General features: G+C 37.2%; 2 protein-coding genes across 2 annotated transcripts; both read left to right on the forward strand.

The window, feature by feature from the left end:
• The first annotated feature begins 10,548 nt into the window (after positions 1-10,548).
• Positions 10,549-16,716, forward strand: LOC121373984 (beta-1,3-galactosyltransferase 1-like). The gene is made up of 2 exons (XM_041500837.1): positions 10,549-12,691; positions 16,594-16,716. The coding sequence occupies exon 1, from the start codon at positions 11,430-11,432 to the stop codon at positions 12,687-12,689; it is 1,260 nt and encodes a 419-aa protein (XP_041356771.1). The 5' UTR covers positions 10,549-11,429; the 3' UTR covers positions 12,690-12,691; positions 16,594-16,716.
• LOC121373985 (beta-1,3-galactosyltransferase 1-like) lies at positions 16,609-19,301 on the forward strand. Its single transcript, XM_041500839.1, has one exon. The coding sequence runs from the start codon at positions 16,759-16,761 to the stop codon at positions 17,908-17,910; it is 1,152 nt and encodes a 383-aa protein (XP_041356773.1). The 5' UTR covers positions 16,609-16,758; the 3' UTR covers positions 17,911-19,301.
• Positions 19,302-26,360: the final 7,059 nt, after the last annotated feature.

Below are 26,360 nucleotides of genomic sequence, written 5' to 3' on the forward strand. Positions count from 1 at the left end.
GCTTCTGGTTTGCTCTTGGATGTGGCCGCTTTTGCGTTGTGTCCTTTCGTACTTTATGATCACCTTAGAACAGTTGCTGAATTCGCAAAGATGTCTAGGTTTCTAGAAGGAAATGTTTTCAGGCAAGAAAAAAACAATTATTCCAGTTTCTCAGAATAATCATGCTCTGAGACTAATATCGAAACTTCGCCTTCGGTGTTTAACAGACGATGCTTCTTTCTACTTCTTAAATCTTACCAAAAATGTATGTCTGCATGCAACGCAGAATATTCATGTCTGGCTCTTTTCATGTAGCATTTCAAACGCAATCTTTTATACCTAGTTGCAAATGTTTGTCACTTACGTAAATTGCGGCTCATTAATATTTTAATCACCAGAAAAAGTTTTAGTATGATACACTGGCAACACATGAACCATTATTTGTTGATACCTCAAGTACATGTATTATTAACAAAACGAATAACACCAATTGGATATTTATATCAGGACTGGAAATGTAGAGATGATTAAATGTAGGAAAAAACCATTAATGGCTGCAAATTCATTACATATCAAGTGTTATTGCGGTTCCTCCGAGCCGATAAATAATGAGGTACGATTGGTATAAATCAGTATGGGGTAAATATATCTATGATGAGTTGCATTAAATGCGCTCTTGTGGGACAACAAGTGGGTTGTGAACCTCAGATTGTGATTAAGTCATCTTTTTTTTCTTTTTTTTGCTGAAACGATTGGGTATTTCATGAAAATGGAGTGTTTCAGAAATAATGTGGGTGTTTTTGTTGTTGTTGTTGTTGTTTTGTTGCTCTTCTTTTTTTTTTGTGGGGTGGGGTGGGTATGTGCGTATAAAGAAAAGAAAAAGGAATATATATTTAAACAAATCTGGGTACATTTGAAATTAAAACTCTTAGTATGTAATATACTAGGTTATTTTGACATTTGGTCGGGAAAGAAAGAGGAAACCCGCTGCGCAAGGTAGGTTATCCCCATCAAAACAACATTAAGGGTCGTATTTATGCTTTATCTCATAAACAAGACAGTACGGACTTTGATATACCAGTCGTAGTGAACTGGTTAGAACGGGAAAAACAAAGTCCATTAAACGCAATCGATCCTGCGACTCTTCGCACCTGATGTGAGCGTATTAGTAAATATTACCAGAGTCCGGCACCTACTATACTGGACTCGGGTACTCAAGGGTCAAACTCGACCGGACCCCGAGTACCCGACACTTATACTAGACGATAATGAGACTAAGGAATAAAGTAAAATAGTATTATGCAACAAATATAATTAAATAATCTAGTACTCTTCCTTTCACAGGTACTCGAGTCCTGTCCTGTGTACGGACTCAAGTCTTGCTTGGCTCGGCCCGTGCCCGAGTACTCCAGTACCCGTGGAGACCCTAGTCTTAATAGAGGCAAGACGTAGCCCAGTGGTAAAGCGTCCGGTTGATGCGCTGTCGGTCTGGGATCGATCCCCGTCGGTCGGCACATTGGGCTATTTCTCGTTCCAGCCAGTGCACCACGACTGGTATATCAGGTCGTGGTATGTCCTATCCTATCTATTGGATGGTGCATACAAAATATCCCTTGCCACTAATGGAAAAAAAATTACCAGTTTCCTTTCTTAGACTATATGTCAAAATTACCAAATGTTTGACAACCAATAGCCGATGATTAATAAATCAATGTGCTCTAGTTGTGGCGTTAAATAAAAGAGAGAGTGTCTTAATATTTGAATGTTTGTTGTTGTGTTTGTTTGTGTCTTATTTTGGATGTTTGGTATTTTGAATGTTTGTTGTTGTTTGTTTGTCTTATTTTGAATGTTTGTTGTTGTTTGTTTGTCTTATTTTGGATGTTTGTTGTTGTTTGTTTGTCTTATTTTGGATGTTTGTTGTTGTTTGTTTGTCTTATTTTGGATGTTTGTTTGTTGTTTTGGGACAACATACTATGTTATGCAGGTGTGGTTGCAGGTGGGTGGGGGTGTCTAATTTCTTTAAAAATTCCTAATTTGGATCATTTTGGATGTTTACTGTTTTGGATTTTTATTTATTTTATTTATTTTTTTTGGTAGGGTTTTGTGTTTTGTATGTATGTGTGATTTGTGTGTGTGTCTGTGTGTGTGTGTGTGTGTGTATGTGTGTGTGTGTGTGTGTGTGTGTGTGTGTGTGTGTATGTGTGTGTGTCTGTGTGTGTGTGTGTGTCTGTGTGTGTGTGTGTGTGTCTGTGTGTGTGTGTGTGTGTCTGTGTGTGTGTGATTTGTGTGTGTGTGTGTGTGTGTGTGTGTGTGTGTGTGTGTGTCTGTGTGTGTGATTTGTGTGTGTGTGTGTGTGTGTGTGTGTGTGTGTGTGTGTGTGTGTGTGTGTGTGTGTGTGTGTGTGTGCGCGCGTGTGCGTGCGTGTGTATGTGTGTTGATGCTATGTTATTTTGCTTTTTGTTGTTTGGTTGTTGTTGTTATTTGTGTTTTTGTTGTTCATTTTAAGAGGGAAAAGAGACAGAGAGACATAGACACAAAAATAAGACATAGGATGGATGAATACATGTATTGATATACGGAAGGGTTTTTGGATGTTAAGTTTGTTTGTTTGTTTGTTTGTTTTGTTTAATGACACCACTACTAGCACATTGATTAATTAATCACGGACTATTGGATGTTAAACATTTGGTAATCCTGATTCGTAGTCAATAAAGGAAACATGCTATATTTTCCTAATGCAACAAGGGATCTTGTATATGCATTTTCCCATGCGCAGGAAAGCACGTGCGACGGCCTTCGACTAGTTGTGGTGCACTCGTTGGAACGAGAAAAAAAGACAGTTGAACGGATCCACCGAGGTCGTTCGATCCTGGGACGCAAGCACCTCGGGCGAGCGCTCAACCGACTGAGCTAAATCCCGTCCCCTTCGAATGGTAAATGGTTGGGTTGTTCTTTTTTCTTTTTCTTGTTAGTTTTTATGTTTCTTTGTGGGGGAGTGGTCTTGCTGTTGCTTTGTGTTTTTTATTGTTTGGTTTGGTGGTGGTGATTACCTTGTTTTCTTTTCGTTGTTTGTTTGTTGTTGTTGTGGGTAATTGTTTTTATTATTGTTTTTGGTTTGTTTCTTCTGAGAGTAGACCGACAGAAAGAGACCGATAAACAGACACAGAGAAAATAAGATATGAATGGATGAATTTAATAAATGAATGGATTGGAGGATGGATGAATGGATCAATATTACGAGTGATAAACAAAACACATGAATAAGTGCACGTTTATTTGCCTTAGATTATATTACTCTGCCCTGTTTTGTGTGTTTGTTGGTTTTTATTTGTATAGCTATATAAATACACATACATACATACAGACAGACAGACAGACAGACAGACATTCATACATACATACATACATACACACATAAATACATACATGGATGTCTGGATAGGTCAGAACGTATCGTGGCAAGTCTGCAAATTGCGGACGATTCTGTGCCATAGGTTCGAGTCCCAGCAACGGCATGGGACAATTTGTGAGGCCAGAAAGGATTTAATTATCCCCTGCGCCAGTGCGTTAATATCTATGTATGTAACAGTCATGCTCGACATAGATACAACATATAGATATCCACACATCAATACATACATACATGCATACATGCATATATACATGCATACATACATGCATGCATACATATATATTGTCTTATGCCTTATTCACCCACCTACTCCTTTTTTCATACTGTAGGCTAGATACGTTCCTGGCACCCCACTGGGCTATTTCTCGTTCCAGCCAGTGCACCACGACTGGTATATCAAAGGTCGTGGTATGTACTACCCTGACTGTGGGATATAAAAGATTCCTTGCTGCTAATCGAAAAGAGTAGCCCATGAAGTGTCGACAGCGGGTTTCCTCTCTCAATATCTGTGTGTTCCTTAACCATATGTCCGACGCCACATAACGGTAAATAAAGTGTGTTGAGTGCATCGTTAAAAAAAAAACCCATGTCTTTCTTTCTTTCAGTCCTGATACGAGTGGCTCTGAAAGACTGCCCGTCTGCCGCTTTTCTTTAGCTACGTCTGCTGACTACAGCGAGCGGAAATCGATATAGGCGCAGGCGCACTCGTTCAACGCAGAGACGGATAGACCAACTGTTTATGAAGTTTGTAAAAGTTGTTTTTATTAGTGTGGCAAACCGAACTTTAAAGGTAAGTTAAACTGTTTTAAATATGCCAAACAGTCGTATAATATTTTAGTAGTATGGCCAGGATTTATATATATATATATATATATATATGCATGTGTATATATCTGTATGGATGAAGTTGCCGTTTTTCTTTGCGCGTAGTCTTAACAGAAAGACATTAATAACGGCGCTTGTCAAGATATCAGAATTCAATAGAATTTTTTTTTGTCAAATACAATAACACTCAACTGATAACGGATAATATTATGGCCAAATGGATTTGGTGTGTGTGTGTGTGTGTGTGTGTGTGTGTGTGTGTGTGTGTGTGTGTGTGTGTGAGTGAGTGTGTGAGTGTGTGAGTGAGTGAGTGAGTGAGTGAGTGAGTGAGTGAGTGAATGGATGGATGAATGAATGGCTAAATCAATGTTTCAGGTTATTTCATCTACTTAGAAATTAAAATTTCAGTTGCTTTTTGTGGCATACTTTGTTTGTTAAAGTTAATTTAGATTTATATATAATTAAAATGAAGTTTTATTTAGAAACGTGTCAAAATATTTTATATCTAGCATTCAGGTCGGAACATTTCAAATGACATACATTTTGTAAATAAGATCTTCTTAGTAATACTCCTGATTCACGCATAGGGACAATTTAATATTTAATAAGTTACATAACGCTCAAGAAAATGAAGAGTTAACTTAAAGAATTCAGACTACAGTGATATGTTTGCATGCCGATTACAATACCATATAGCCAAAATTAATGTGTTGAGTGCAAGTGTTGCCTGCCATCTCGGAGTAATTATTTTGTGATATTATTGCAGAAAAACCTAACAACAATTATATGATTTGGATGTATATATTTAATGCAGAAACACCAAGAAAAGGAGTAATTTAATGCATTTACATTCTGTGTGTGTCTTTATTGTTCTTGTTAATGCGTACGTTTACTATTTAAACATAATATATAGCTATATATATATATAAATACATTAATAAATCAATGTGCTCTAGTGGTGTCGTTAAACAAAACAAACTAACTTTTTGCATAAATTAGCTCAGTTTCGGTTGTATTTTAATGTGTGTGTGCGCGCGCGCGCGTGTGTGTATGTGTGTGTGTGTGTATGTATCCGCGTGCGCGTGTGTGTATAAGACACACACAGAGAGAGAGAGAGAGAGAGAGAGAGAGAGAGAGAGAGAGAGAGAGAGAGAGAGAGAGAGAGAGAGAGAGAGAGAGATAGAGAGTTTAATAATATTAAAGATACTTCCATTGCCATTGTAAGATATATATATATATATATTTTAATTAACCAGATCAAAGCACTAGTCTGCGGTACAAGAATATTAATTGTTTTAATTATGGATATTCAAAATTGTTTAGAGATACAGTTACTCGTTTTCTCTCGTGTACTTCGACCACCTCCAACAACAGTGTTTCATTCTTTCTTTCTTTTAAATTAGTGTCGTGCTTATATCCAATGAAGGTTCAAGCACGCTGTCCTGGACACACACACTTCAGCTATCTGGGCTGTCTGTCCAGGACAGTGGGTTAGTGAGAGAGAAGAGGGTGTAGTGGTCTTACATCTACTCCACTGGTCTTACATCTACCCCACCGAGTCGTTAAAACTCCCTCTGGGTGGGAGCCAGTACCGGGCTGCGAACCCTGTACCTACCAGCCTTATGTCGTCCGATGGCATAACCACGACACCGCCGAGGTCAATAGTATTGAAAACACGTCCCAGGAATACCTATGAAACCAGGTGTTGGTTGCTCGGCAAATCATAATATCTTTAGATAACGGATTCAAATTCGTTTCACAGTGTAGGGTATTGAGAGAGAGAAAAAAAACGTTTTTTTCACAGCTTCTTAGAGCGTGTGAACGTTGTATTTATTCATTCCAGGGAAAATTTACTACTGCTGACACAATACAGCGTACAAGGATAATGAGCTCGAGTCGGCATTCTTGAATCCGAACTACCAACAAGGAATATAATGGCTGGGTTAAACGGCTTTTTCTATGGATATATAGTATATATATATATATATAGGGTGGGGCTGGTCAACATTCTGTTATAAGCTCATGTTCAAACATCTACTGTGCTATTTGTTTAGCAATGCCATATATTCTGTCCGTGTATGTGGTCAGACACCAATCCTTTTTGGGGGGGGGGAGGGGGGGGGGGATATCTAATACAGACGTAAGAACATTGGTTACCAGTCGGTCTAGGATCGATCCCCGTCGGAGGCCCATTGGGCTATTTCTCGCTCCAACCAGTGCACCACGACTGGTATATCAAAGGCCGTGGTATGTGTTATCCTGTATGTGGGATGGTGCATATAAAATATCCCTTGCTTCTAATCGAAAAGAGTAGCCCATGAAGTGGCGACAGCGGGTTTCCTCTCTCAGTATCTGTGTGGTTCTTAACCATATGTCCGACGCCATATAATCGTAAATACCGGCCTCGGTGGCGTCGTGGTTAGGCCATAGGTCTACAGGCTGGTAGGTACTGGGTTCGGATCCCAGTCGAGGCATGGGATTTTTAATCCAGATACCGACTCCAAACCCTGAGTGAGTGCTCCGTAAGGCTCAATGGGTAGGTGTAAACCACTTGCACCGACCAGTGATCCATAACTGGTTCAACAAAGGCCATGGTTTGTGCTATCCTGCCTGTGGGAAGTGCAAATAAAAGATCCCTTGCTGCCTGTCGTAAAAGAGTAGCCTATGTGACGACAGCGGGTTTCCTCTAAAAACAGTGTCAGAATGACCATATGTTTGACGTCCAATATCCGATGATAAGATAAAAAAATCAATGTGCTCTAGTGGCGTCGTTAAATAAAACAAACTTTACTTTATAACCGTAAATAAAATGTTGAGTGTGTCGTTAAATAAAACAAATTTTACTTTATAACCGTAAATAAAATGTTGAGTGTGTCGTTAAATAAAACAAACTTTACTTTATAACCGTAAATAAAATGTTGAGTGTGTCGTTAAATAAAACAAATTTTACTTTTTAACCGTAAATAAAATGTTGAGTGTGTCGTTAAATAAAACAAACTTTACTTTATAATCGTAAGTAAAATGTTGGGTGTGTCGTTAAATAAAACAAACTTTACTTTATAATCGTAAATAAAATGTTGAGTGTGTCGTTAAATAAAAATGTCCTTCCTTGTCGACTGAGCTACATCTTGTTCCTAAACCGTTAATAATTATTTTAAAAAACTAGGCCTATATGGTTAGATAGCAAAACATAAAAATAAAATAATACAAATAAATGGGAAAACCCAACTGCTAATTATAGCTTAAATCATCATTTCATCTAAGTCTTGATAGTTCATAACTTCAATATTATCATTTATATTATATTTGTACATTTTTAAAACATTTTTTACGTTCTCCTGGAAATCAATCAACCAATCAGTCAATCAATCAATCAAAACAATCATGTTCCTTTGTTAATGTTTTGGGTGCCGGAGGATTTGTTGTTGGTTTAGGGGGGGGGGGGGGGGGGGGGGGGGGGGGGGGGGGGGGTGGTGTTGTTGTTTTTGGTGGGATTTTTAAATTTGTTTGGGGGGGGAGAGTGCCTATTGACCAGTGGTACCAGTAAAAAAAAAAAATATTCGTAACCCAAAACTGTTTTGTTTTCAAACATAAGAATTAGCGTGTTTCTCCAACAATGGACGGTAATTGGGAAATCAAGAAGGAAACTATTTACAAAATGACTGATTTTGCTGGAGTTTAAAATTGTGCATATAATATAATATGGATTGGGGAGAAATCTTTTAGAATATCTATTGTAAACAAAATTTTTTACTGGGGAACGCTTACGTGTACTTCTTGTTTTACTGTGGACTGCTTAGTTCTCTAAAACATGACTCAGGCTACTGAGTGCACATTTCTAAAGCCTAGGTACGCCTTTATGAATAGGTAATAGGAAATAAAATAATTCAGTACAAAGAAGATGCAAAAAACAACCCACGTTTATTAAAAATAGTTTAAACGCCATTAGTTACCGGGAGCTGCCAATATGCATCTGCCTATATATTAGGGACTCCCCCTTTATATAAGTTATAGTTTAACCGCTCAGTTGCCTACAGGAATGAAATTCGATCGTATGTTGCATATGGGAATAGGACCAAACACAAAAGAAGGTGCCAACGAACTGGCACGTAACGATTCTATAGCTCATTGTGCCGTTGTTTGCCAACTGGTTGAACTGGCAGTTCCCGAGTTCGCTGCATTGTAAAATGTTTCCGACTAATAAAATGTGTTTCTGGTCGTCTTAATATTTGTAAGAAGCCCAACTGGATTTTGTCTTCAAATAATTTCGTACGTAAGAAAAAATATTTTTTAGGAAATATAATGAAAATTAACCTAGTACAAATATTAGAACGATCAGAAACACGTTTAATATACAGCCACTAATATTCTAAACAAGAAAATATATTTAATATGTAAGTTTAATCGTAGAAATATTTTATTAGTCGATAACATCTTAAAACATTGCGGCAAACTCAATTTGCTGCAATTTTTAAGATGTTATCGACTAACAGAGACTTTTTGACGACTGTAATTACATATCAAATATATTTTTCTGCATACAATATTAGTGGCTGTATATTGTGTTTCTGATCGTTCTAATATTTGTACTAGATTAAATTTCATCGGCACCATTCCCCGTCATTTTTTAAAGACTATGTCGTTTCTTATTCCCAATGTTGATATAAAAAAAAAGAGTCCCAATCTGAATGTAAATAATTTCCATTTTTTATTATCTAAATATCTAAAGACAACTTTTGTAAACAATTCATTTCATTAAATTTTGAGAGGAAACGTTCGAGGTTAAATAATCAACAATTCTCACCTTTGACCATGGGTATTAAAACAACCTCTCCTCTTAAAGGGACATTCCCGAGTTTGTTGCATTGTAAGATGTTTCCGACTAATAAAATATTTCTACGATTAAACTTACATGTTAAATATATTTTCTTGTTTAGAATATCAGTGTCTGTATATTCAATGTGTTTCTGGTCGTCTTAATATTTGTAAGAAGCCGAAACTAGATTTTGTCTTCAAATAGTTTCGTACGTACCAAAAAATCTTTTTTTAGGAGGTAAAATGAAATATAACCTAGTACAAATATTAGAACGATCAAAAACACGTTTAATATACAACCACTAATATTTTATTCAGAAAAATATTTATGATATGTAATTACAATCGTTAAAAAGTCTTTGTTAGTCGATAACATCTTAAAAAGTGCAGCAAACTCAGGAATGTCCCTTTAACTTGCGGCCGGAACGTAGCCCAGCGATAAAGCGCTCGCCTGATGCGCGGTCGGTGTAGAATAAATCCCCGTCGGTGGGCCCATTGGGCTATTTCTTGATCTAGGCAGAGTACCACGGCTGGTATATTGAAGTCCGTGGTATGTGCTATCCTGTCTGTGGGATGATCCCTTGCTACTAATGGAAAACTTTAGCGGGGATCCTCTCCAAACTTAACTAATAGCCAATGATTAATGGTGGCGTTAAATAACAAAAGCAACTGTTTTCATCATGACAGTCAAATGCAGGTAAATGCATATTTCACGATATAGAAGTTGTGTTGGCTGAATATAGATTTTGATACCCAATAGCCGATATATTTTTCGTGCTGGGGTGTTGTTAAACATCTATTCTATATATCTATTTGAAAATAGAAATAACGCAGCCATGTAGCAAATTGTTTGATCAAATTAAATATATAATTAAACAATAAACAACTGTAATATTCAATAAAGTAATTCGTTACAATAACAATCGCAAATATCACGAATAATACCCCCCCCCCCCCCCCCCCCCCCCCAAAAAAAAACCCCACCAAAAAAACCCATTCATTTTGCAATGGATATTAAAGTTACTATATAGCGCTTTCTATTTTAAAATTTCAACAGAACTGAGTTGACTCCCGTGGTACCTCACTGACAATAATTCTAGGAATATTAAAAACTAGATGTCCTAAAATGAAATTGTCTGCATGGCAAAGGCAGGTAAAGGATAATAATACTATTTTTTTCAGAATTATTGGGGGCTAAATACTCCCAGCCCACCACCCCCTCCCTGCTCCGCAGTGGGTAGTCACAGACACTTACCGTTATGTCTAAAACGATCAGCTTAATCCCCAATTTGTTTTCTGATTTACTTTAAGGTTGAACATACATACTGTGAAATAGAATTGAGAATGTTGAGACGGACAGACAGACATACAGACAGACATACACACACACACACACCCACACACACAGAATGTGTGTGTGTGTGTGTGTGTGTGTGTGAGAGAGAGAGAGAGAGAGAGAGAGAGAGAGAGAGAGAGAGAGAGAGAGAGAGGCAGACAGACAGACAGACAGACAGACAGACAGATACAAAGAAAGAGACACAGAGACAGACAGACAGAGAGAGACAGAGACACACAGACAGAATGCATACAAATGTTTTAATATGGAAGAACAATTTCCTACTGAGGTGTTTCTGAACTATTTAATAATGTTCTTAATAAACCTAAATTAAATGATAAAACCATATCAGAATGCATCACTCGCATCAGTAATATCGAACATATAAATATATAAGAATATATATTAGTGATTTTTCCTCTGTGCTGATCAACGTTGGACTGACATGGACGTTCTTTTTCAGTCCGGAGTCCGGAGCCTTGAAAGCCTGGATGATGAGGATGTCCTTCAATATCACTGCCAGAGTCCTTGCTGTTTATATAGTATAACATTGGCATCTCATTGGGAATTTCGACACTCAACGGATTGCAGGACGTCGTTGTACGTGGATAATAAAACGAAACCTAAATATCTTTACTTCTTGGTTCCAAGTTATGAAAACAACTGTGTCCACATGGAAGGCTTTTTTCGTGCATCTTCTAATGCTTAGGTCTACTCTGTCTTATATTAACCGATTTCCGTTTAACATTATAATTCTTTCATAAAAATTAATAACATATTTTCTACAAACCAAACCATTGATAGAGATATGTACTTGAATTATTAGATTTGTAGGATCATACGAGTGGAAACAAGAGTTACCGGATATATTAATGGCATGATTCTAATCAGGGATATTCTGGATAAATATCAATTGATTTATTGAGCAATTTAATTTTAATCTGGGACGTCCCACTAACGGCTGTTGTTAGGAGACCTCTATACACATATATCTGCGTATCTATATAAATGTTTCAAAGAAGAAGTAATGTGTCCTACCATTAATTAAACAAGGGCAATCATATGACCAATGAACTGAACAACATAGTTGTTTCAAACCTCGTTCACCTTCCAGCAATGTGTGTGAGGATGATAAAGAAATGCATAGTCCTATTGCTACCCTGTAGAACAGTAATACTATGTTCTCTTGTAGCTTGTGTTTATATATTCTCTATTATTCTTGTATATCAAACTTCCGTACACAACTGGCGGTCAAAGACACGAATTCAAATATTCGATCTCAAACAGAGAATTCTTTTCATAAATGGCACAACATCAAACTTGACGTTTAGTACCACTACAGTTTCAACCATACAAACAGACCAGAAAATCAGACACTTATTTGATAACAGATTAACAGCTGTCGGTTATAAGTCGACAAAACGTCATCCATATTTACGTAACTTGCTCATATCAAGCATAGATGTTTGTAGAGAAAAATCGGTGGACTTGTTAATATATTTCTTCAGTGCTTGGACCAATTGTGAAAAACGGAGATTACTACGAGAAACTTGGGCCAGTGTAAATACGTTTCACAATTTGACCATCAGGACCGTCTTCTTTTTGGGAAAGCCAAACTCTGCAAGTGATCAGAAAAAGATTCGAATAGAGGCAGCGGCATACGGTGATATAGTCCAAGGAGATTTTATAGACAGTTTTAAAAATAAGTCAATGAAAGCTCTGACGTGTTTAAAATGGATCAATGATTACTGTATACATGCGAAATATGTCATCAAAGCCGATGACAGTATATTTGTCAATATTTTTAAAGTAGTTGAACATATTCTGCCAATGTTATCGTCTAAACATACAACAGTTGCGTGTCATTTCAAGAAAAAAGGAACAAGTGTGATTGTTAGAGATCAAAAGAGTATATGGTTCGTGTCAAATGACGTGTTTCCTGGTCAGAAACACTTTCCAGATTTCTGCACTGGATATGCGGTGATTTTCACAAGTGACGTCATACCGAAGCTGTACGAGGCATCCTTCAGGGCTCCGTTTATCCCCATCGATGACGTCTACATATTCGGTGTCTTGCCACAGTTTTTTAAATCCTTACAATACATTGACATAAAGCAAAACTGTACTCTAAATAAGGAAGTAGCGCTGAAACAATACCAACATTCAACGTCAGAGATCACGTATGTTGTGGCAAACGCCTGGGAAGATGGCAACATGCACGCCTATTGGCTTGCGGCGATATCCAAACTGTCATCGTGGGCTTCCAGACAATCCAGGTTAACAAACCTGAGGCAAAACAAGTGTCAAACTATCGTGTGTTAAAGGTACTTGGACCCCTTACATTACTGATGCTAAAAGTCAGTCGATTACATAAATAGTAACTTCTTCACAGTTTATATTAAATTAAATTAATTTAAATTAAAATATTATCGGGAGACGAGTAAATGCTTATGTTGGTGATCATTTGAAGTGTTCTGAATTTTAAACTGTCTTGACATTATAGTGAGATTTATTTCTAAAGATACTTTCAGAAATCAGGCATTATCAAAAGTGTTGTTTGGGCCACAGTTTCCATATCACGAAACTCTTTTAAGATCCTACAGGTATTTGAATAATTATATATTATAAACACACCGGGTGTATAGACTTGAACATTCTGATCAATAGATAGTAGGTTTGTATCAGACGCATCGAGCATTGATTTTCGAGGATTAAGTACCTTTAAAACGATGCACCACCCCACAGACAGGATAGCACATACCACGGCCTTTGATATGACAGTCGTGTCTTCTATATACAGACAATACGATATAATGACGACTGTTACACAATTATTATATAATTTTAAAGGGACATTCCCGAGTTTGCTCCAATTTTGAAGATGTTATGGGCTAACAGAGATTTGTTGACGACTGTAATTACATATCAAATATGGTTTTTTCTGAATAAAATATTAGTGGCTGTATATTAAACATGTTTCTAATCGTTCTAATATTTGTATTAGGTTAAATTTCATTTTATTTCCTAAAAACGTTTTTTTCGTACGTACGAAATTATTTGAAGACAAAATCCAGTTTGGGCTTCTTACAAATATTAAGATGACCAGAAACACATTGAATATAAAGACACTAATATTCTAAACAAGAAAATATATTTAATATGTAAGTTTAATCATAGAAATATTTTATTAGTCGGAAACATCTTACAATGCAGCAAACTCAGGAATGTCCCTTTAATAGATACATATATTTACATATAACATATCATTTTTGCATTTACCGTAGTTTGATACCCAATAGACGGTGTATTTTTTCGTGCTGGGGTGTCGTTAAACATTAATTCATTCATATAAAATTTATATGTTTATTTCAATAACAATCAAATTGAGGATAAGAGTATTGTATTCAGCTGGATTTTGATAAAAACTATAGATACACGAAAAGAAGCAAAGAAGTACATGAATGAATGAATGAATGAATGAATGAATGAATGAATGCATGAATGTATAACGATACCCCAGCACAAAAGAAATACATCGGCAAGTGGGTGTCAAACTATGGTATAGGTAGTACTATACCAAATAACTTCCGGCTGGGTCAAAGTTCGAGGTGCACCGAACTTTTGATAGAGAAGTGAACACCACAAGTCCTGTGATTGGTTATAAATGTGAGTGTGTTGGTTGTAAAAAATAATAGTTTCATCTGGGTAAAATAAATGTTCAATTTTATTTCATCTAGTACCAATGTGTCAAGTAGCCTTGTGCTTGAAACATGTATGGGGTACCTGTAAAAAAAAGTACTCAAATTTTGTGCGAAACTAGGGTAGTCATAGACGCTACCCGTTATCTCAGAAACGAGCAGCTTGACCCCCATTTTTTTCTTATTCACTTTAAGTGTAAGGGGTGGTAGTATTTATATCCGTGGCGTTTATGTCGGTTGATACGTTGCAGGTAGGAGTTTTAGCCGCATATGTTACTATTGTCGTCTATGGGAATTGATTTGGTAGTATACACCCTAAAGGCAAAACGTAAGTGATGAACATCATCAAGTTAAAAATTCAGCACAAAGAAGTACATGTGCAGTCAAACTATTAAGACTATTTTAACCAAAACGATATTTTTGTTTAATAAATGTTTGGACACAATTAATTCTTTCTTTTTTTTAAATTATTATTGAGATCACTTACGGTATTTCGTTCATCCATATAAAAGGCAGTTGTAAATGTATTCGTTGTACATGTAACGAGTTACAATGAACCTGCTTCTGTTGCTCATATTTTTTCACATTGAAAGAAGCAGTGAATACTGTTTTCAGTATAAGATCCTATGTATAATATCCACATTTACACGAAGGATCTGTAGTAGGTCGACATCCTTGTCGTAATCTTGTGTTTAATATATGTTCTCTTCGTGTTCCACACCAATAGTATGACTGAACCACATCTGCAGCTTTTTATACGCCCGTCTATTATGGTATGGCGTTGTCCGTTCGTCCATCCGTTCATACGTCCGTCTGTTATTTTTTTCTTGTCCGGACCATATTTTACATACAGATGCATACAGGACCATCAAGCCTCACATATAGGAACAACATGGGATGGCGGTGTGTCGTGTACTATTACTAAGTCAGGTTTCCTGCAAGACTTCCTGTGAAAAATTATCAATAGCCGATAATTAATAAATCAATTTGCTCTAGTGGTGTGGTTAAACAAAAGCAAACTTCAACTTAATTCACCTATCACAGTTTTCTGTTCAGAATAAATGTCAGTGGGTTGTGAGAAAGAAGTTGGTGGAGTGACGATAATATACCAGTAACACGTCAAAACAGTATACAATTTTAAAGTGTGTAACAGAAGCCGTAACATCTGTAAGATGTTATGATAGAAAAAGAAAGAAAGACAGGTTTAATTTAACGACGCAGTCAACACATTTTATTTACGGTTATATAGCGTCAGACATATGGTTAAGGACCACACAGATACTGAGAGAGGAAACCCGCTGTCGCCACTTCATCGGCTACACTTTCCGATTAGCAGCAAGGGATCTTTTATATGCACCATCCCACAGACGGGGTAGTACTTACCACGGCCTTTGATATACCAATCGTGATGCACTGGCTGGAACGAGAAATAGCCCAATGGACCCACTGACGGGGGTCGATCCTACACCGACCGCGCATTGAGCGAACGCTGTACCACTGGGCCACGTCCCGCCCCTGTTATGATAGCGTCATTATAGTTCACTGTCGGGTGCTTTGTTTACAGTGTATAATTTACCGTGACTACAATGTAGCTATATATGGTTCCAACTCCGTCTGTAGGAGGACTGCCACTTTTATAACGCGTACAAGTAGATGCCAAAAAAAATTCTACACAGGCCTATGAGAACTGAAAATCTGCGTAACCCATTTATCGGTTACGCATAAACGGAATCCAGGTAACCAATTTATTTTTGTATAACCCGTTATATCCAAGTAAATGGTACTCCAAATTTTGCGCGAATGAAAAAATAGGTTACGCAAGTTAGATTTCCGCGAGCGATCGCTCTTGCAATTTTCAGAGGCCTGTACTACAGCCTGCGTAACAAAAGGTACTTCTCAGTGTGCACACGGATGTATATACATATACGTAAAGAACTGTAAGAATATTACCGTTAATCAAATTATTTTGAGGGCGGAGTACGTTTAACACACAAATAATTACAATTGCATGTCTGCTGTAAGTATTTATTACCACCCTGGAGATTTGGATTATTCACCAACAGTCAGGGGCAGGACGTAGTCCAGTGGTAAAGCATTCGCTTGATGCACGGTCGGTTTGGGATCGATCCCCTTCGGTGGACCCATTGGGCTATTTCTCGTTCCGGCCAGTGCTCCACAACTGGTGTAACAAAGGTCGTGGTATGTACTACCCTGTCTGTGGGATAGTGCATGTAAAAGATTTTTTGCTGTTAATCGCAAAGAGCAGCCCATGAAGTGGCGACAGCAGGTTTCCTCTCTCTATATCTGTGTGGTCCTTAGCCATATGTCTGACGCCATATAACCGTAGATAAAATGTGTTGAGTGCGTCGTTAAATAAAACATTTCCTTCCTTCCTTCCTTCACCAAGAGTCACTTTCCTACATACGATACCATCATGTAATGTATTTGACACTTTATTAAAAGCAAATATTGTTTTAATTTTTATTTTATTATTATAAATACAATTGTCTTTCTTTCTTTTTTTGCAGGAATAACCTTATAAAATCAACCAAACTGTTAAAAGAAAAAAACACGATGGCAAATTGATCACACGATGAGAACTTTGGAAGGATACTTGGTCAATTACTCATAAAGTCTCCAGTAGCGAAAGGTACTTTGCAAGCAAAACGTAGAGTAATCATAATAAAAGCAAAATGGCACCCAGTGTAGACATGAAGCAATACTTTAATATTCGATTAAAAACGTGCATCTGCTATTCGGCCGTGGTTTTATTACTGGTGACACCTATTCTTTATCACACTCTCTCTGTAACGTATACAGTCAGCAGGTCAGCTTCCAATCCGGATGCAGGTTATGACTCCAAAGACCTCACAGCAGACTTCAACCGTCCCTCGACAAGTGCGGATACAGCCCATGAAAGACAATACACCAGAAAAATTGCAAAACGCACACTGTATCCTCTAACAATAGACTCTCCTTATGTGATAAACAGTCGTAATGTATGTACGAACGTGAGCAATTTAAAGTTCCTAATAATCGTCCACACCTCGACGGACCATTTTCAGAGACGAAGAATAATGAGAGAGACGTGGGCCAATAAGAATATATTTAAAACTGTTAATCTGAGGATAGTTTTCTTCTTTGGGTTGACAAAAGACAAAACCACCCAGGAGTTGATAGAGAACGAAAGTATCGTCTACGGCGACGTTGTTCAGGGGGATTTCCTGGACACCTACCACAACCTGACCCACAAGGGCGTGCTGGCGTACAGGTGGACTCAGGACTTCTGTCAGCAGGCCGAGATGATTGTCAAAGTAGACGACGACGTGTTCCTCAATGTCTTTATTCTCTTGGAAACGTATTACCCGAAGTTTCAATCTAACAATCGCTCCATACTATGTCATTTCGTCAGGAAAAATAAAAGTGCCATTCACAGGAATAGAACCAAATGGATAGTGGACAAGCATCTGTTTTCTGGCTTCGCCTTCTATCCCGTCAACCATTGCCTGGGTTACATCGTGCTCATATCACGTGATCTTATCCGACCAATGTACCGAGCCTCTTTTCTGACGCCGTTCTTTTGGGTAGACGATGTGTATTTGTACGGGTTGCTACCGAACAAGGTGGGAGGCGTTAAGTACGGAGATATTAGATACAGTCTGGACAAAAAAACTAATAAGGGCCTCGAGTGCTATTTTAAGACAAAGAAATGTTCGTACTTGGCGGTGATTGCTTGGAAAGATAATAAACACCTGTTCGAACAACTGTGGTACGCAGCATTGTCGCAGCTGAGTCCTAAAATGAAAAAGGAGGTGAATCCTTTACTATTACCAGAAACGCCATGAGACACGTGTATCAGCGTTATACATATTTTTTATAATCTAGTTATTCTACGTCGAAATGGAAAATCAAGGAAAGATGTCTAACTGACATGCGCAAATGTCTATCGTCGAGAGAGCCAACCCCCTCCCCCTCCCCTCCCCTGCTCCGCCGTGCTTGTAGTTTATCTACATAGAAATGGAAAATCAAGGAATATTTGTTTAGCGACACGCCAGCACAGTTGAGAACGGAGTTAATGGATTCCGTTGTACGTCATTTGAAAGATGCGTAACTGGTATACACAGTGGTCTATCGCTTGACAGCCTGGGACTGAATTCCATCAATAATTAATGGTTGCCCAAGGACTGTTATATGTAATTTCTTTCGTTTGAGATTCGAATAAAAACTAAAATTCTATTGGTGTAAGGAAATAAAAAGTGCAACTACTACTGCCCATTGCATTTTTAAAAATACACTTTTATTTGTTATACAGTTGTTATGCAGTCTAGACAAATGGATGAAAGCAATGTGGGGTACCCCCATAACATGGAACTGTGACGTCCAGAAAAAATGATGTTTGCTAATACAAACATTCCACAAATTCCTTACATAGTATGTGAACCCCCCCCCCCCCCCCCGCTCCATTTTCTTGCAGGTACATTCAATGTGAGATGTTCACTATATAATCAATATTTTACATTTTATGTCATTTACGGTTATTAGACCGTAATAATTGCTTAATTAGGTCACACTCTGACGAGGTGTTCATAATGATCTTGACCTTGGCATTCATAAACTGTGCATTGCTCTTAACTGAGTTTGACAAAAAAATCAATGTTGATAAACTGGACCTTTTGACTCCTATTTTATATTTACAAGTTTATCTATCCAAGGTGATGGACATCTTATATAAAACTAATCTTATTTGGAATAATAAATTTAGGCAAGCTGGAATAAATATCAATGAGTGAATTTTTTTTATAAACACAGCTTGCTTGAAAATACAGATACAGTACAAATTATATTCCTTTCAGCTAGATTCTTCTATTCCTCTTTCCTTTTCTTTTAATCCTTACTCCTTTTGCTTTCTTTCCTTCTTCTTTTCGTCATTTTCATGTCGAACTCGGAGCATGTAACTTCCCATATTATGTTAGATATTCAACAATATTGTATTATGTTAATACTATATATCAAGATATTATTATTACTCTTTCCATATACATATGTGATGATATTTTGACATTGTACGGTCATGGTCCCAAGGCACCCCAACCTTGGTATGGCCATATTTTTCTGGGGACAGTAAAAAAGAATTCTTATTTGGAATAATAAATTTAGGCAAGCTGGAATAAGATATTAGTAATAAATTATTTGTTTATATTTAAAATGTTTTTGAAAAATATAGAATTTGAAATAATGTTTTTGTAATTTTGTGGAACAAAAAAAAACATTTTTGAAAAGACAAAATTGCGTTCTGTGTAGCCATTTTTTCATTCCTTCTTTTGTACACAAATATAAGCTTGTTTATCACAGTTTTAGGTCTATTCATCAAATCATGTTTACATATTCATTGAATTTTCTATAATAAAGGGAATTTAAATTATGTACTAGATACAAGAACAATTTTGGCAGATCGGCTAATCTTGCCTAATAGTTTGTTGGTAATTTCTTCCATTATTACCACACTTGTCGATGTTATATTTCACTAGTTTTCAATATTACTATGTAAATGATTTGTTACATTACAGAATTATAGTAAAGCATCCAAAGTTATACTCATTTAGAACAAAAACATTATTAAAGGGACATTTGCTGCATTGTAAGATGTTTCCGACTAATAAAATATTTCTACGATTAAACTTATATATTAAATATATTTTCTTGTTTAGAATATCAGTTTCTGTATATTCAATGTGTTTCTGGTCGGCATAATATTCGTAAGAAGCCCAAACTTAATTTTGTCTTCAAAAATTTATTTTAGGAAATAAAATTAAATGTAACCTAGTACGAATATTAGAACGATCAGAAACACGTTTAATACACAGCCACTAATATTTTAGGCAGAAACATATATTTGATATGTAATTACAATCGTTAAAAAGTCTCTGTTAGTCAATAACATCTTAAAAACTGCAGCAAACTCAGGAATGTTCCTTTAAAGAAAATATATTTTTGTAAACTTTTGTCGCTTAAATGTGCTTTTCTTATCACAAATAAAAGCTCTAATATGCAAAAGCATCACACGACTGAACCCCACAATGACTGGAGATTAGCAAGGAAATATCAACAGGAATGTAGGTAGATGCCAGCGGTTTTGATAGTACTTAATAAATATGAAAACTAACTTGGCTTGAGGTTTTAAAATATTGCATTCGGTGAGTTGAGTTGTAAGCATCTCAACATCTTGGATTTGTTTGGGGGTATTTTCACACCGTGACGTGTGTCGCATTACTTCACTACTCTTTATAGACGCAATGGTGTTCATTTCACTTGTCACGTGTAATATACCCTTTGTAGTAGAGTTACCATGCCCATTAAAGGCTATCAAAACATGGTGCGTTCAGTAAATGAGATTTAAGGGAATGATTTATTGGACATTAGAGACTAACTATGCATGCTCACACTTCTTATATAATTGAGCTTACACAATCAGCCCATATTAAGTACCTTCAAGAGTATAGTAGTATGTTTTTATTTATTACATACCTGTGAGAGATAACGAAATTTAATAACAAAATCGTACGTCACATTGTGAGATATCGCTTTCCTTACCAAAGATATAAACGCTAACGCCAAAAGCACATTAAGGGAGAATGGGGTCAACACAATGTGACGTAAAATTTGATACATTACTTATTGAAAGCAGTTCAGCCAGACCGAGCTGAAAAACGTCCGGGAAACTGGTTTATGCGCTTCGTGTTAAAAAAAAATGACCATTTCAGAAACCAGTCAAAATAGCTCGTAAACGTTAGCGATAAACGGCTAGCTGAACTTTTTAGTTTTAAAAGCTCCGTCGAATAATCTATTTGTGAAATCAAAATCTGGGTCGTTAACCTCGATTGTGGGCGGGGCATATGCTGACACCAGCTGCTCTGAATGTTTACTTTTGTTAGATGAGTTCTAAGCAATAATTATAGGTAGGTAATAAATAAAATACTACACTCCTTTCAGTTTAATACCAGTTTTATGAACTCGTACATTACAAAATGGTATCTAGCGAGCGATTAAACTGAAAGTCGTGTAATCTTCTCTATTTACTATTTGTCACAATTGTGCTTGTTTTCTTTCATTCCTTCTTTCATTCCTTCTTTCTTTCTTTCTTTCTTTCTTTCTGTCTTTCAATCATTTTAATTTTTGTTTATTACTGTCGTGACGTGTATGTATTATGGAGAAGGCCTAATAAGTTGTTTAACTTATATCTAAGTAAAGTTTGTTTTATTTAACGACGCCACTAGAGCACATTGATTTTTAAACTTATCATCGGCTATTGGACGTCAAACATATGGTCATTCTGAGACTTTTTTTAGAGGAAACCCGCTGTTGCCATATAGGCTACTCTTTTACGATAGGCAGCAAGGGATCTTTTATTTGCGCTTCCCACAGGCAGGATAGCACAAACCATGGCCTTTGTTGAACCAGTTATGGATCACTGGTCGGTGCAAGTGGTTTACACTTATCCATTGAGCCTTGCGGAACACTCATGGTTTGGAGTTGGTATCTGAATTAAAAATCCCATGCCTCGACTGGGATCCGAACCCAGTACCTACCAGCCTGTAGTCCGATGGCTTAACCACTGCGCCACCGATGCCTGTAACTAATCCATTCGTTTTGGGTGGGTTTGTTTTTTAAACAATAAACATAATATGTTTAAATCACAGATGCTTTATAAGTTGTACATTATATCAGGCTGCAATGTAGAAACAACAGTTTCAATTAGGTTGTCATATTATATCAGAACACATAAGATTCTGACAGTCATAAAAACACGGACTGCACTGAACCCAAGAAGAAAGTATCATATCAAAGATTTACGGAGTAAAAAACAGATGCGGATCTGATTGGTAGTAATATAACATCGAATATGTGTGCAAAAACCGTTATCCATTGTGCTATACAGTTGTTATGCAGACGTCTCAAGAGATTGAAACCAGTGCAGGGTACCCCAAAAATAGATCTGCGATTATCAGCAAACATGAGGGTTGCTAATAAAAACATTCATCAAATTTCTTAAATAGTGTATTTCTAGTGATCACCTTTATCACATTGTACCCACTTGACACTCGCAAGATTTACATTTCCTATGTGTGGTGGTAGAGAAAACTGTTTTCAAATTACACAGCATTTCGATTCCTCTAAATCAGACCCTTCACTTTCCTCGTGGGAAATTAAAATTAAATTGCTTTCAATAAGGTGGATGGTCTAGAATGGGGACGTTTTTGTATTCATTCCAATTATCATCTTCTCAGTGCTTTGTTTATTTTAATTTAATTTTATTTTATTTATTTATTTTCCAATTATATTTCTTCTCAGTGCTTTATTTATTTATTATTTATTTTAATTTTTAATTTATTTATTTATTTATTTATTTATTTATTTATTTATTTATTTATTTATTTATTTATTTATTTATTTATTTATTTATTTATTTATTTATTTATTTATTTATTTATTTATTTATTTATTTATTTATTTATTTATTTATTTATTTAAATATTATTATCAGTACCCCATATTATTTATATTTGTGTTCAGTTTATAATTTTAAAAAAACCAGAATATGTTTAAAGTAACAAATATTTTGATGCTCTCGCTCATTCCCTAAGTGATTCAGTCAACCAACAATGTGTGACGTTAGAGATTTGTGTTAATATCATGTGGCCTTTATATGCCTCCATACAAAATGTAAGACGTCATTACAAACATTTTCGATTCCCAGTCTGGAGCTCGACGCGGTAAGACGTGTTTGTGCACACTGTACGTGTTTTCGTGGCTCGACTTGGGGATCCTTCACTTTTGTTGTTTATAAAAGGCGAAGTGTGATTGGTCAATATTTAAATTATTATTTACAAACGAAATGTTACCTGGACATTGGGGACTACGCAGTGTTGTTAGCAATCCGATTAAAATTAGTTCTACTGGTCTAAATAAGGCATTCGTAATTCACATGAAACATATCGTATACCCTCAGGATAATTCGGAATGTTTTCAAATTATTTTTAAATCACTGACAGGATTCTGCAAGTAAGGTTTTGATTGGTGGACATGAGCTCCAACTGGCTGGTGTTAGATCCACGTGTAATAGTTGAGCTAATTTTAATTAGATTGACAAGCCCCTGGCTATCCAGAGACAGGCCCCGGGACGGACATGCTCGAAACTCTAGTGGTATATGAGCATGTAAAAATTATTCGCACTCGCGCACAAACATTTTAGGCTGGTCAGCTGACAAACTCAAATAGCAGACGACAGATCTGGGACACGTGGCAATTTTGGAAAATGGATTGGAAGGAAATAATAAACACTTTTACAAGATGGGACGGGGGTCAATTACTGTTTCAAAGTTTGTGAAAATGACGCATGATTTATATTTGTTTCTTTAACTTACAAGAGAACGGAACATTTCACAAAGATTTGTTCGCACTTGTCAAAAACACATTTCCTTCTGTCTACATGCATTTGCATATGTTAACAAACGCTAGTTGGCGCTTCCAAATGTTTATTAAGAAAATAACCAAGTCCACGGAGTCTGCGAGCCTGCGATAACTGCGAACCCGACTATACGATACTTCTATTATGAAAAATGAAGTTTTGTTTAACAACACCACTAGAACACATTGATTTATTAATCATGGGCTATTGGATGTCAAACATTTGGTAATTTTGACATATAGTCTTAGAGAAAACCCGCTATATTTTTCCATTAGTAGCAAGTGATATTTATATGTACAATGCCATCGTGACAGGATAGCACACACCACGGTCTTTTATATACCAGTAGTGATGTACTGACCGACCGCGCATCGATAGAGCGCTTTACCACTGGATTCTACTAGCAAATCTCGTACGATGAAGTTGTGTTGTGCGAATGTGGAGATCCCCCAGGAGCTGTGCTGCGGGTACTTGGGCCTTTGTCTAAGTACCGCGTGGAGCACAATGGAGGCTCGGCGATCGTCACGGCGTTGTTAACAAGTACAAGAAGGAGCAGGCGACCCATGGCTTCACGGGGGGGGGGGGGGGGGGGGGGGGGGGGGGGGGGTGGGGGGGGGGGGGGGGGGGGGGGGGGGGGGGGGGGCCTAACCTGACGGCTCAACCGTTGATAGCGAAAGTTTTTTGAAAGTACATTTGAGATTTTATCACCCACCTGGTGAACGTATAGCGGTGTCGTACAAATACGGTACGCACCACGAGGGCCGTACCGGATTCATTGGTTGGACAGTAAGTTTACCGGGACTTTTTTTTTCATTCATGAAAAATTACGTTGTCAACATTCCATAACTTTTACTATATATTTCATTAAAAAAATTTCTGTAATAAAAATATACATGTATATATGTAAAACTGGGACGACCAGACAGGTAGCGAACTGGTTTGGGGACGAAATATGGATTTAAAAAAACCCCGGAATTGAACAAACTATTTTGTTAAGCAGCGACCTTTGGGACATACCGTAGTGCACAGTCTTGTGATATCATTCCGCCACAGTGCAAAATGTTTACATATTCGAAATGCAGGAATTTCTATTTTTTATGACAAATATTCAATTGTTTGAAGGTAGGTAATAAATAAAATACCACACTCGTTTTCGCTAGACATCATTTTTACGAAACTCGTGAACATCCCAAGGTATCTGACCTCACTTTCGTTCGGTCAGATACCTTGGGAAGTTCACTCGTTTCGTAAAAATGATATCTAGCGAAAACTCGTATGGTATTCTATATGCATTTCATATTTGTACATGATTTTATAATATGGTAACCAGAGACTGTACCTTTAAGCGACGGGATGCGGATAATGATTTGAACGATCGTATGCCTTGGTTTATATCAATGACACACTGAACACTGCAACATTATAATATACCAGAAACCTTTTTCAAGTTTTTTTTCTTTATTCTTAAAAGAATATAATGCACCCGAGCGATAACAAATTGAAACTGGCGACTTCATACTGTGATCAGAGCTATGTTAATGACAAGCTAGATACTATCAATTACACAAAAACACCGCTGAATAATGGTCCACCTTTCCGAATTAATTAAAGCATAAAAGTGAGAAATTCAATACCCCTATAACTTTACCGACAAAGCCACGGGACGACCGCTGCTATTAGGGACAGGATCTACGTGTAGACGGTGATAAGAAAAGAAAAATTAAATGTTTTATTTAACGACGCACACAATACATTTTATTGACGGTTATATGGCGTCAGACATATTTTTAAGGACCACACAGGTCTTAAGAGAGGAAACCCGCTGTCGCCACTTCATGGGTTACTCTTTTCGATTAGCAGCAAGGGATCTTTTATATGCACCATCCCACAGACAGGGTAGTACATACCACGGCCTTTGATATACCAGTCGTGGTGCACTGGCTGGAACGAGAAATAGCCCAATTGGTCCACCGACGGGAATCGATCCCAGACCGACCGCGCATCGAGGGAGCGATTTACCACTTGGCTACGTCCCACGTGTATTCTATATGAAGTTTCTGATGTTATTAATTAACAATAATCAATGTGTTCCAGATTGGGTATAAAATGAATATAACAATGCACTCCTTTGTCATCAACCTTAGTAGGGTAGTGGTTAAGCCATCATACTTGAGGCTGGTACGTACTGGGTTCATACCCTTGCACCGGCTCCCATTCAGAATGGGTTTAACGGCTCAACTGGGAGGTACAACTGAACTCAATTACTACGACTTCTCTCTCACCAATCACTAGCAGCCATCAGCACAACTGTCCTGGACAGACATCCCGCTACACCCTTTTTTCTCTCACCAACAACTAACAGCTAACCCACTGTCCTGGACAGACAGTCCAGATAGCTGAGGTGTGTGCCCAGGACAGCGTGCTTGAACCGTATTTATTTCATTTCATTTCAACTTATTTTCGCGCTTATATCCAATTAAGGTTCAAGCACGCTGTCCTGGGCACACACCTCAGCTATCTGGACTGTCTGTCCAGGACAGTGGGTAGTTGTTAGTGGTCAATGAGAGAGAAGAGGGTGTAGTGGTCTTATACATTGAGTCGTTGAAACTCGCTCTGGGTGGCAGCCGGTACCGGGCTGCGAACCCTGTACCTACCAGCTTTATGTCTGATCGCTTAACGACGACACCATCGAGGCCGGTCCATGAACCTCAATTGGATGTAGGCATGAAAATCATAATAAAACGTAATGCTTAGTTTAATCAGACTGCGTTGTCTAGCGTATAAAGAGATTCATTCTGTTGTCATCATTCGAAGTCCCGCACAGTGTCA

This window comes from Gigantopelta aegis, chromosome 6 (genome assembly GCF_016097555.1).
Source record: "Gigantopelta aegis isolate Gae_Host chromosome 6, Gae_host_genome, whole genome shotgun sequence".
Taxonomy (NCBI): domain Eukaryota; kingdom Metazoa; phylum Mollusca; class Gastropoda; order Neomphalida; family Peltospiridae; genus Gigantopelta; species Gigantopelta aegis.

Bases quoted from the DNA above. Each gene is read 5' to 3' on its own strand.
- LOC121373985 (XM_041500839.1), top strand. From the start codon at position 16,759: ATGGCACCCAGTGTAGACATGAAGCAATACTTTAATATTCGATTAAAA.
- LOC121373984 (XM_041500837.1), top strand. From the start codon at position 11,430: ATGACCAATGAACTGAACAACATAGTTGTTTCAAACCTCGTTCACCTT.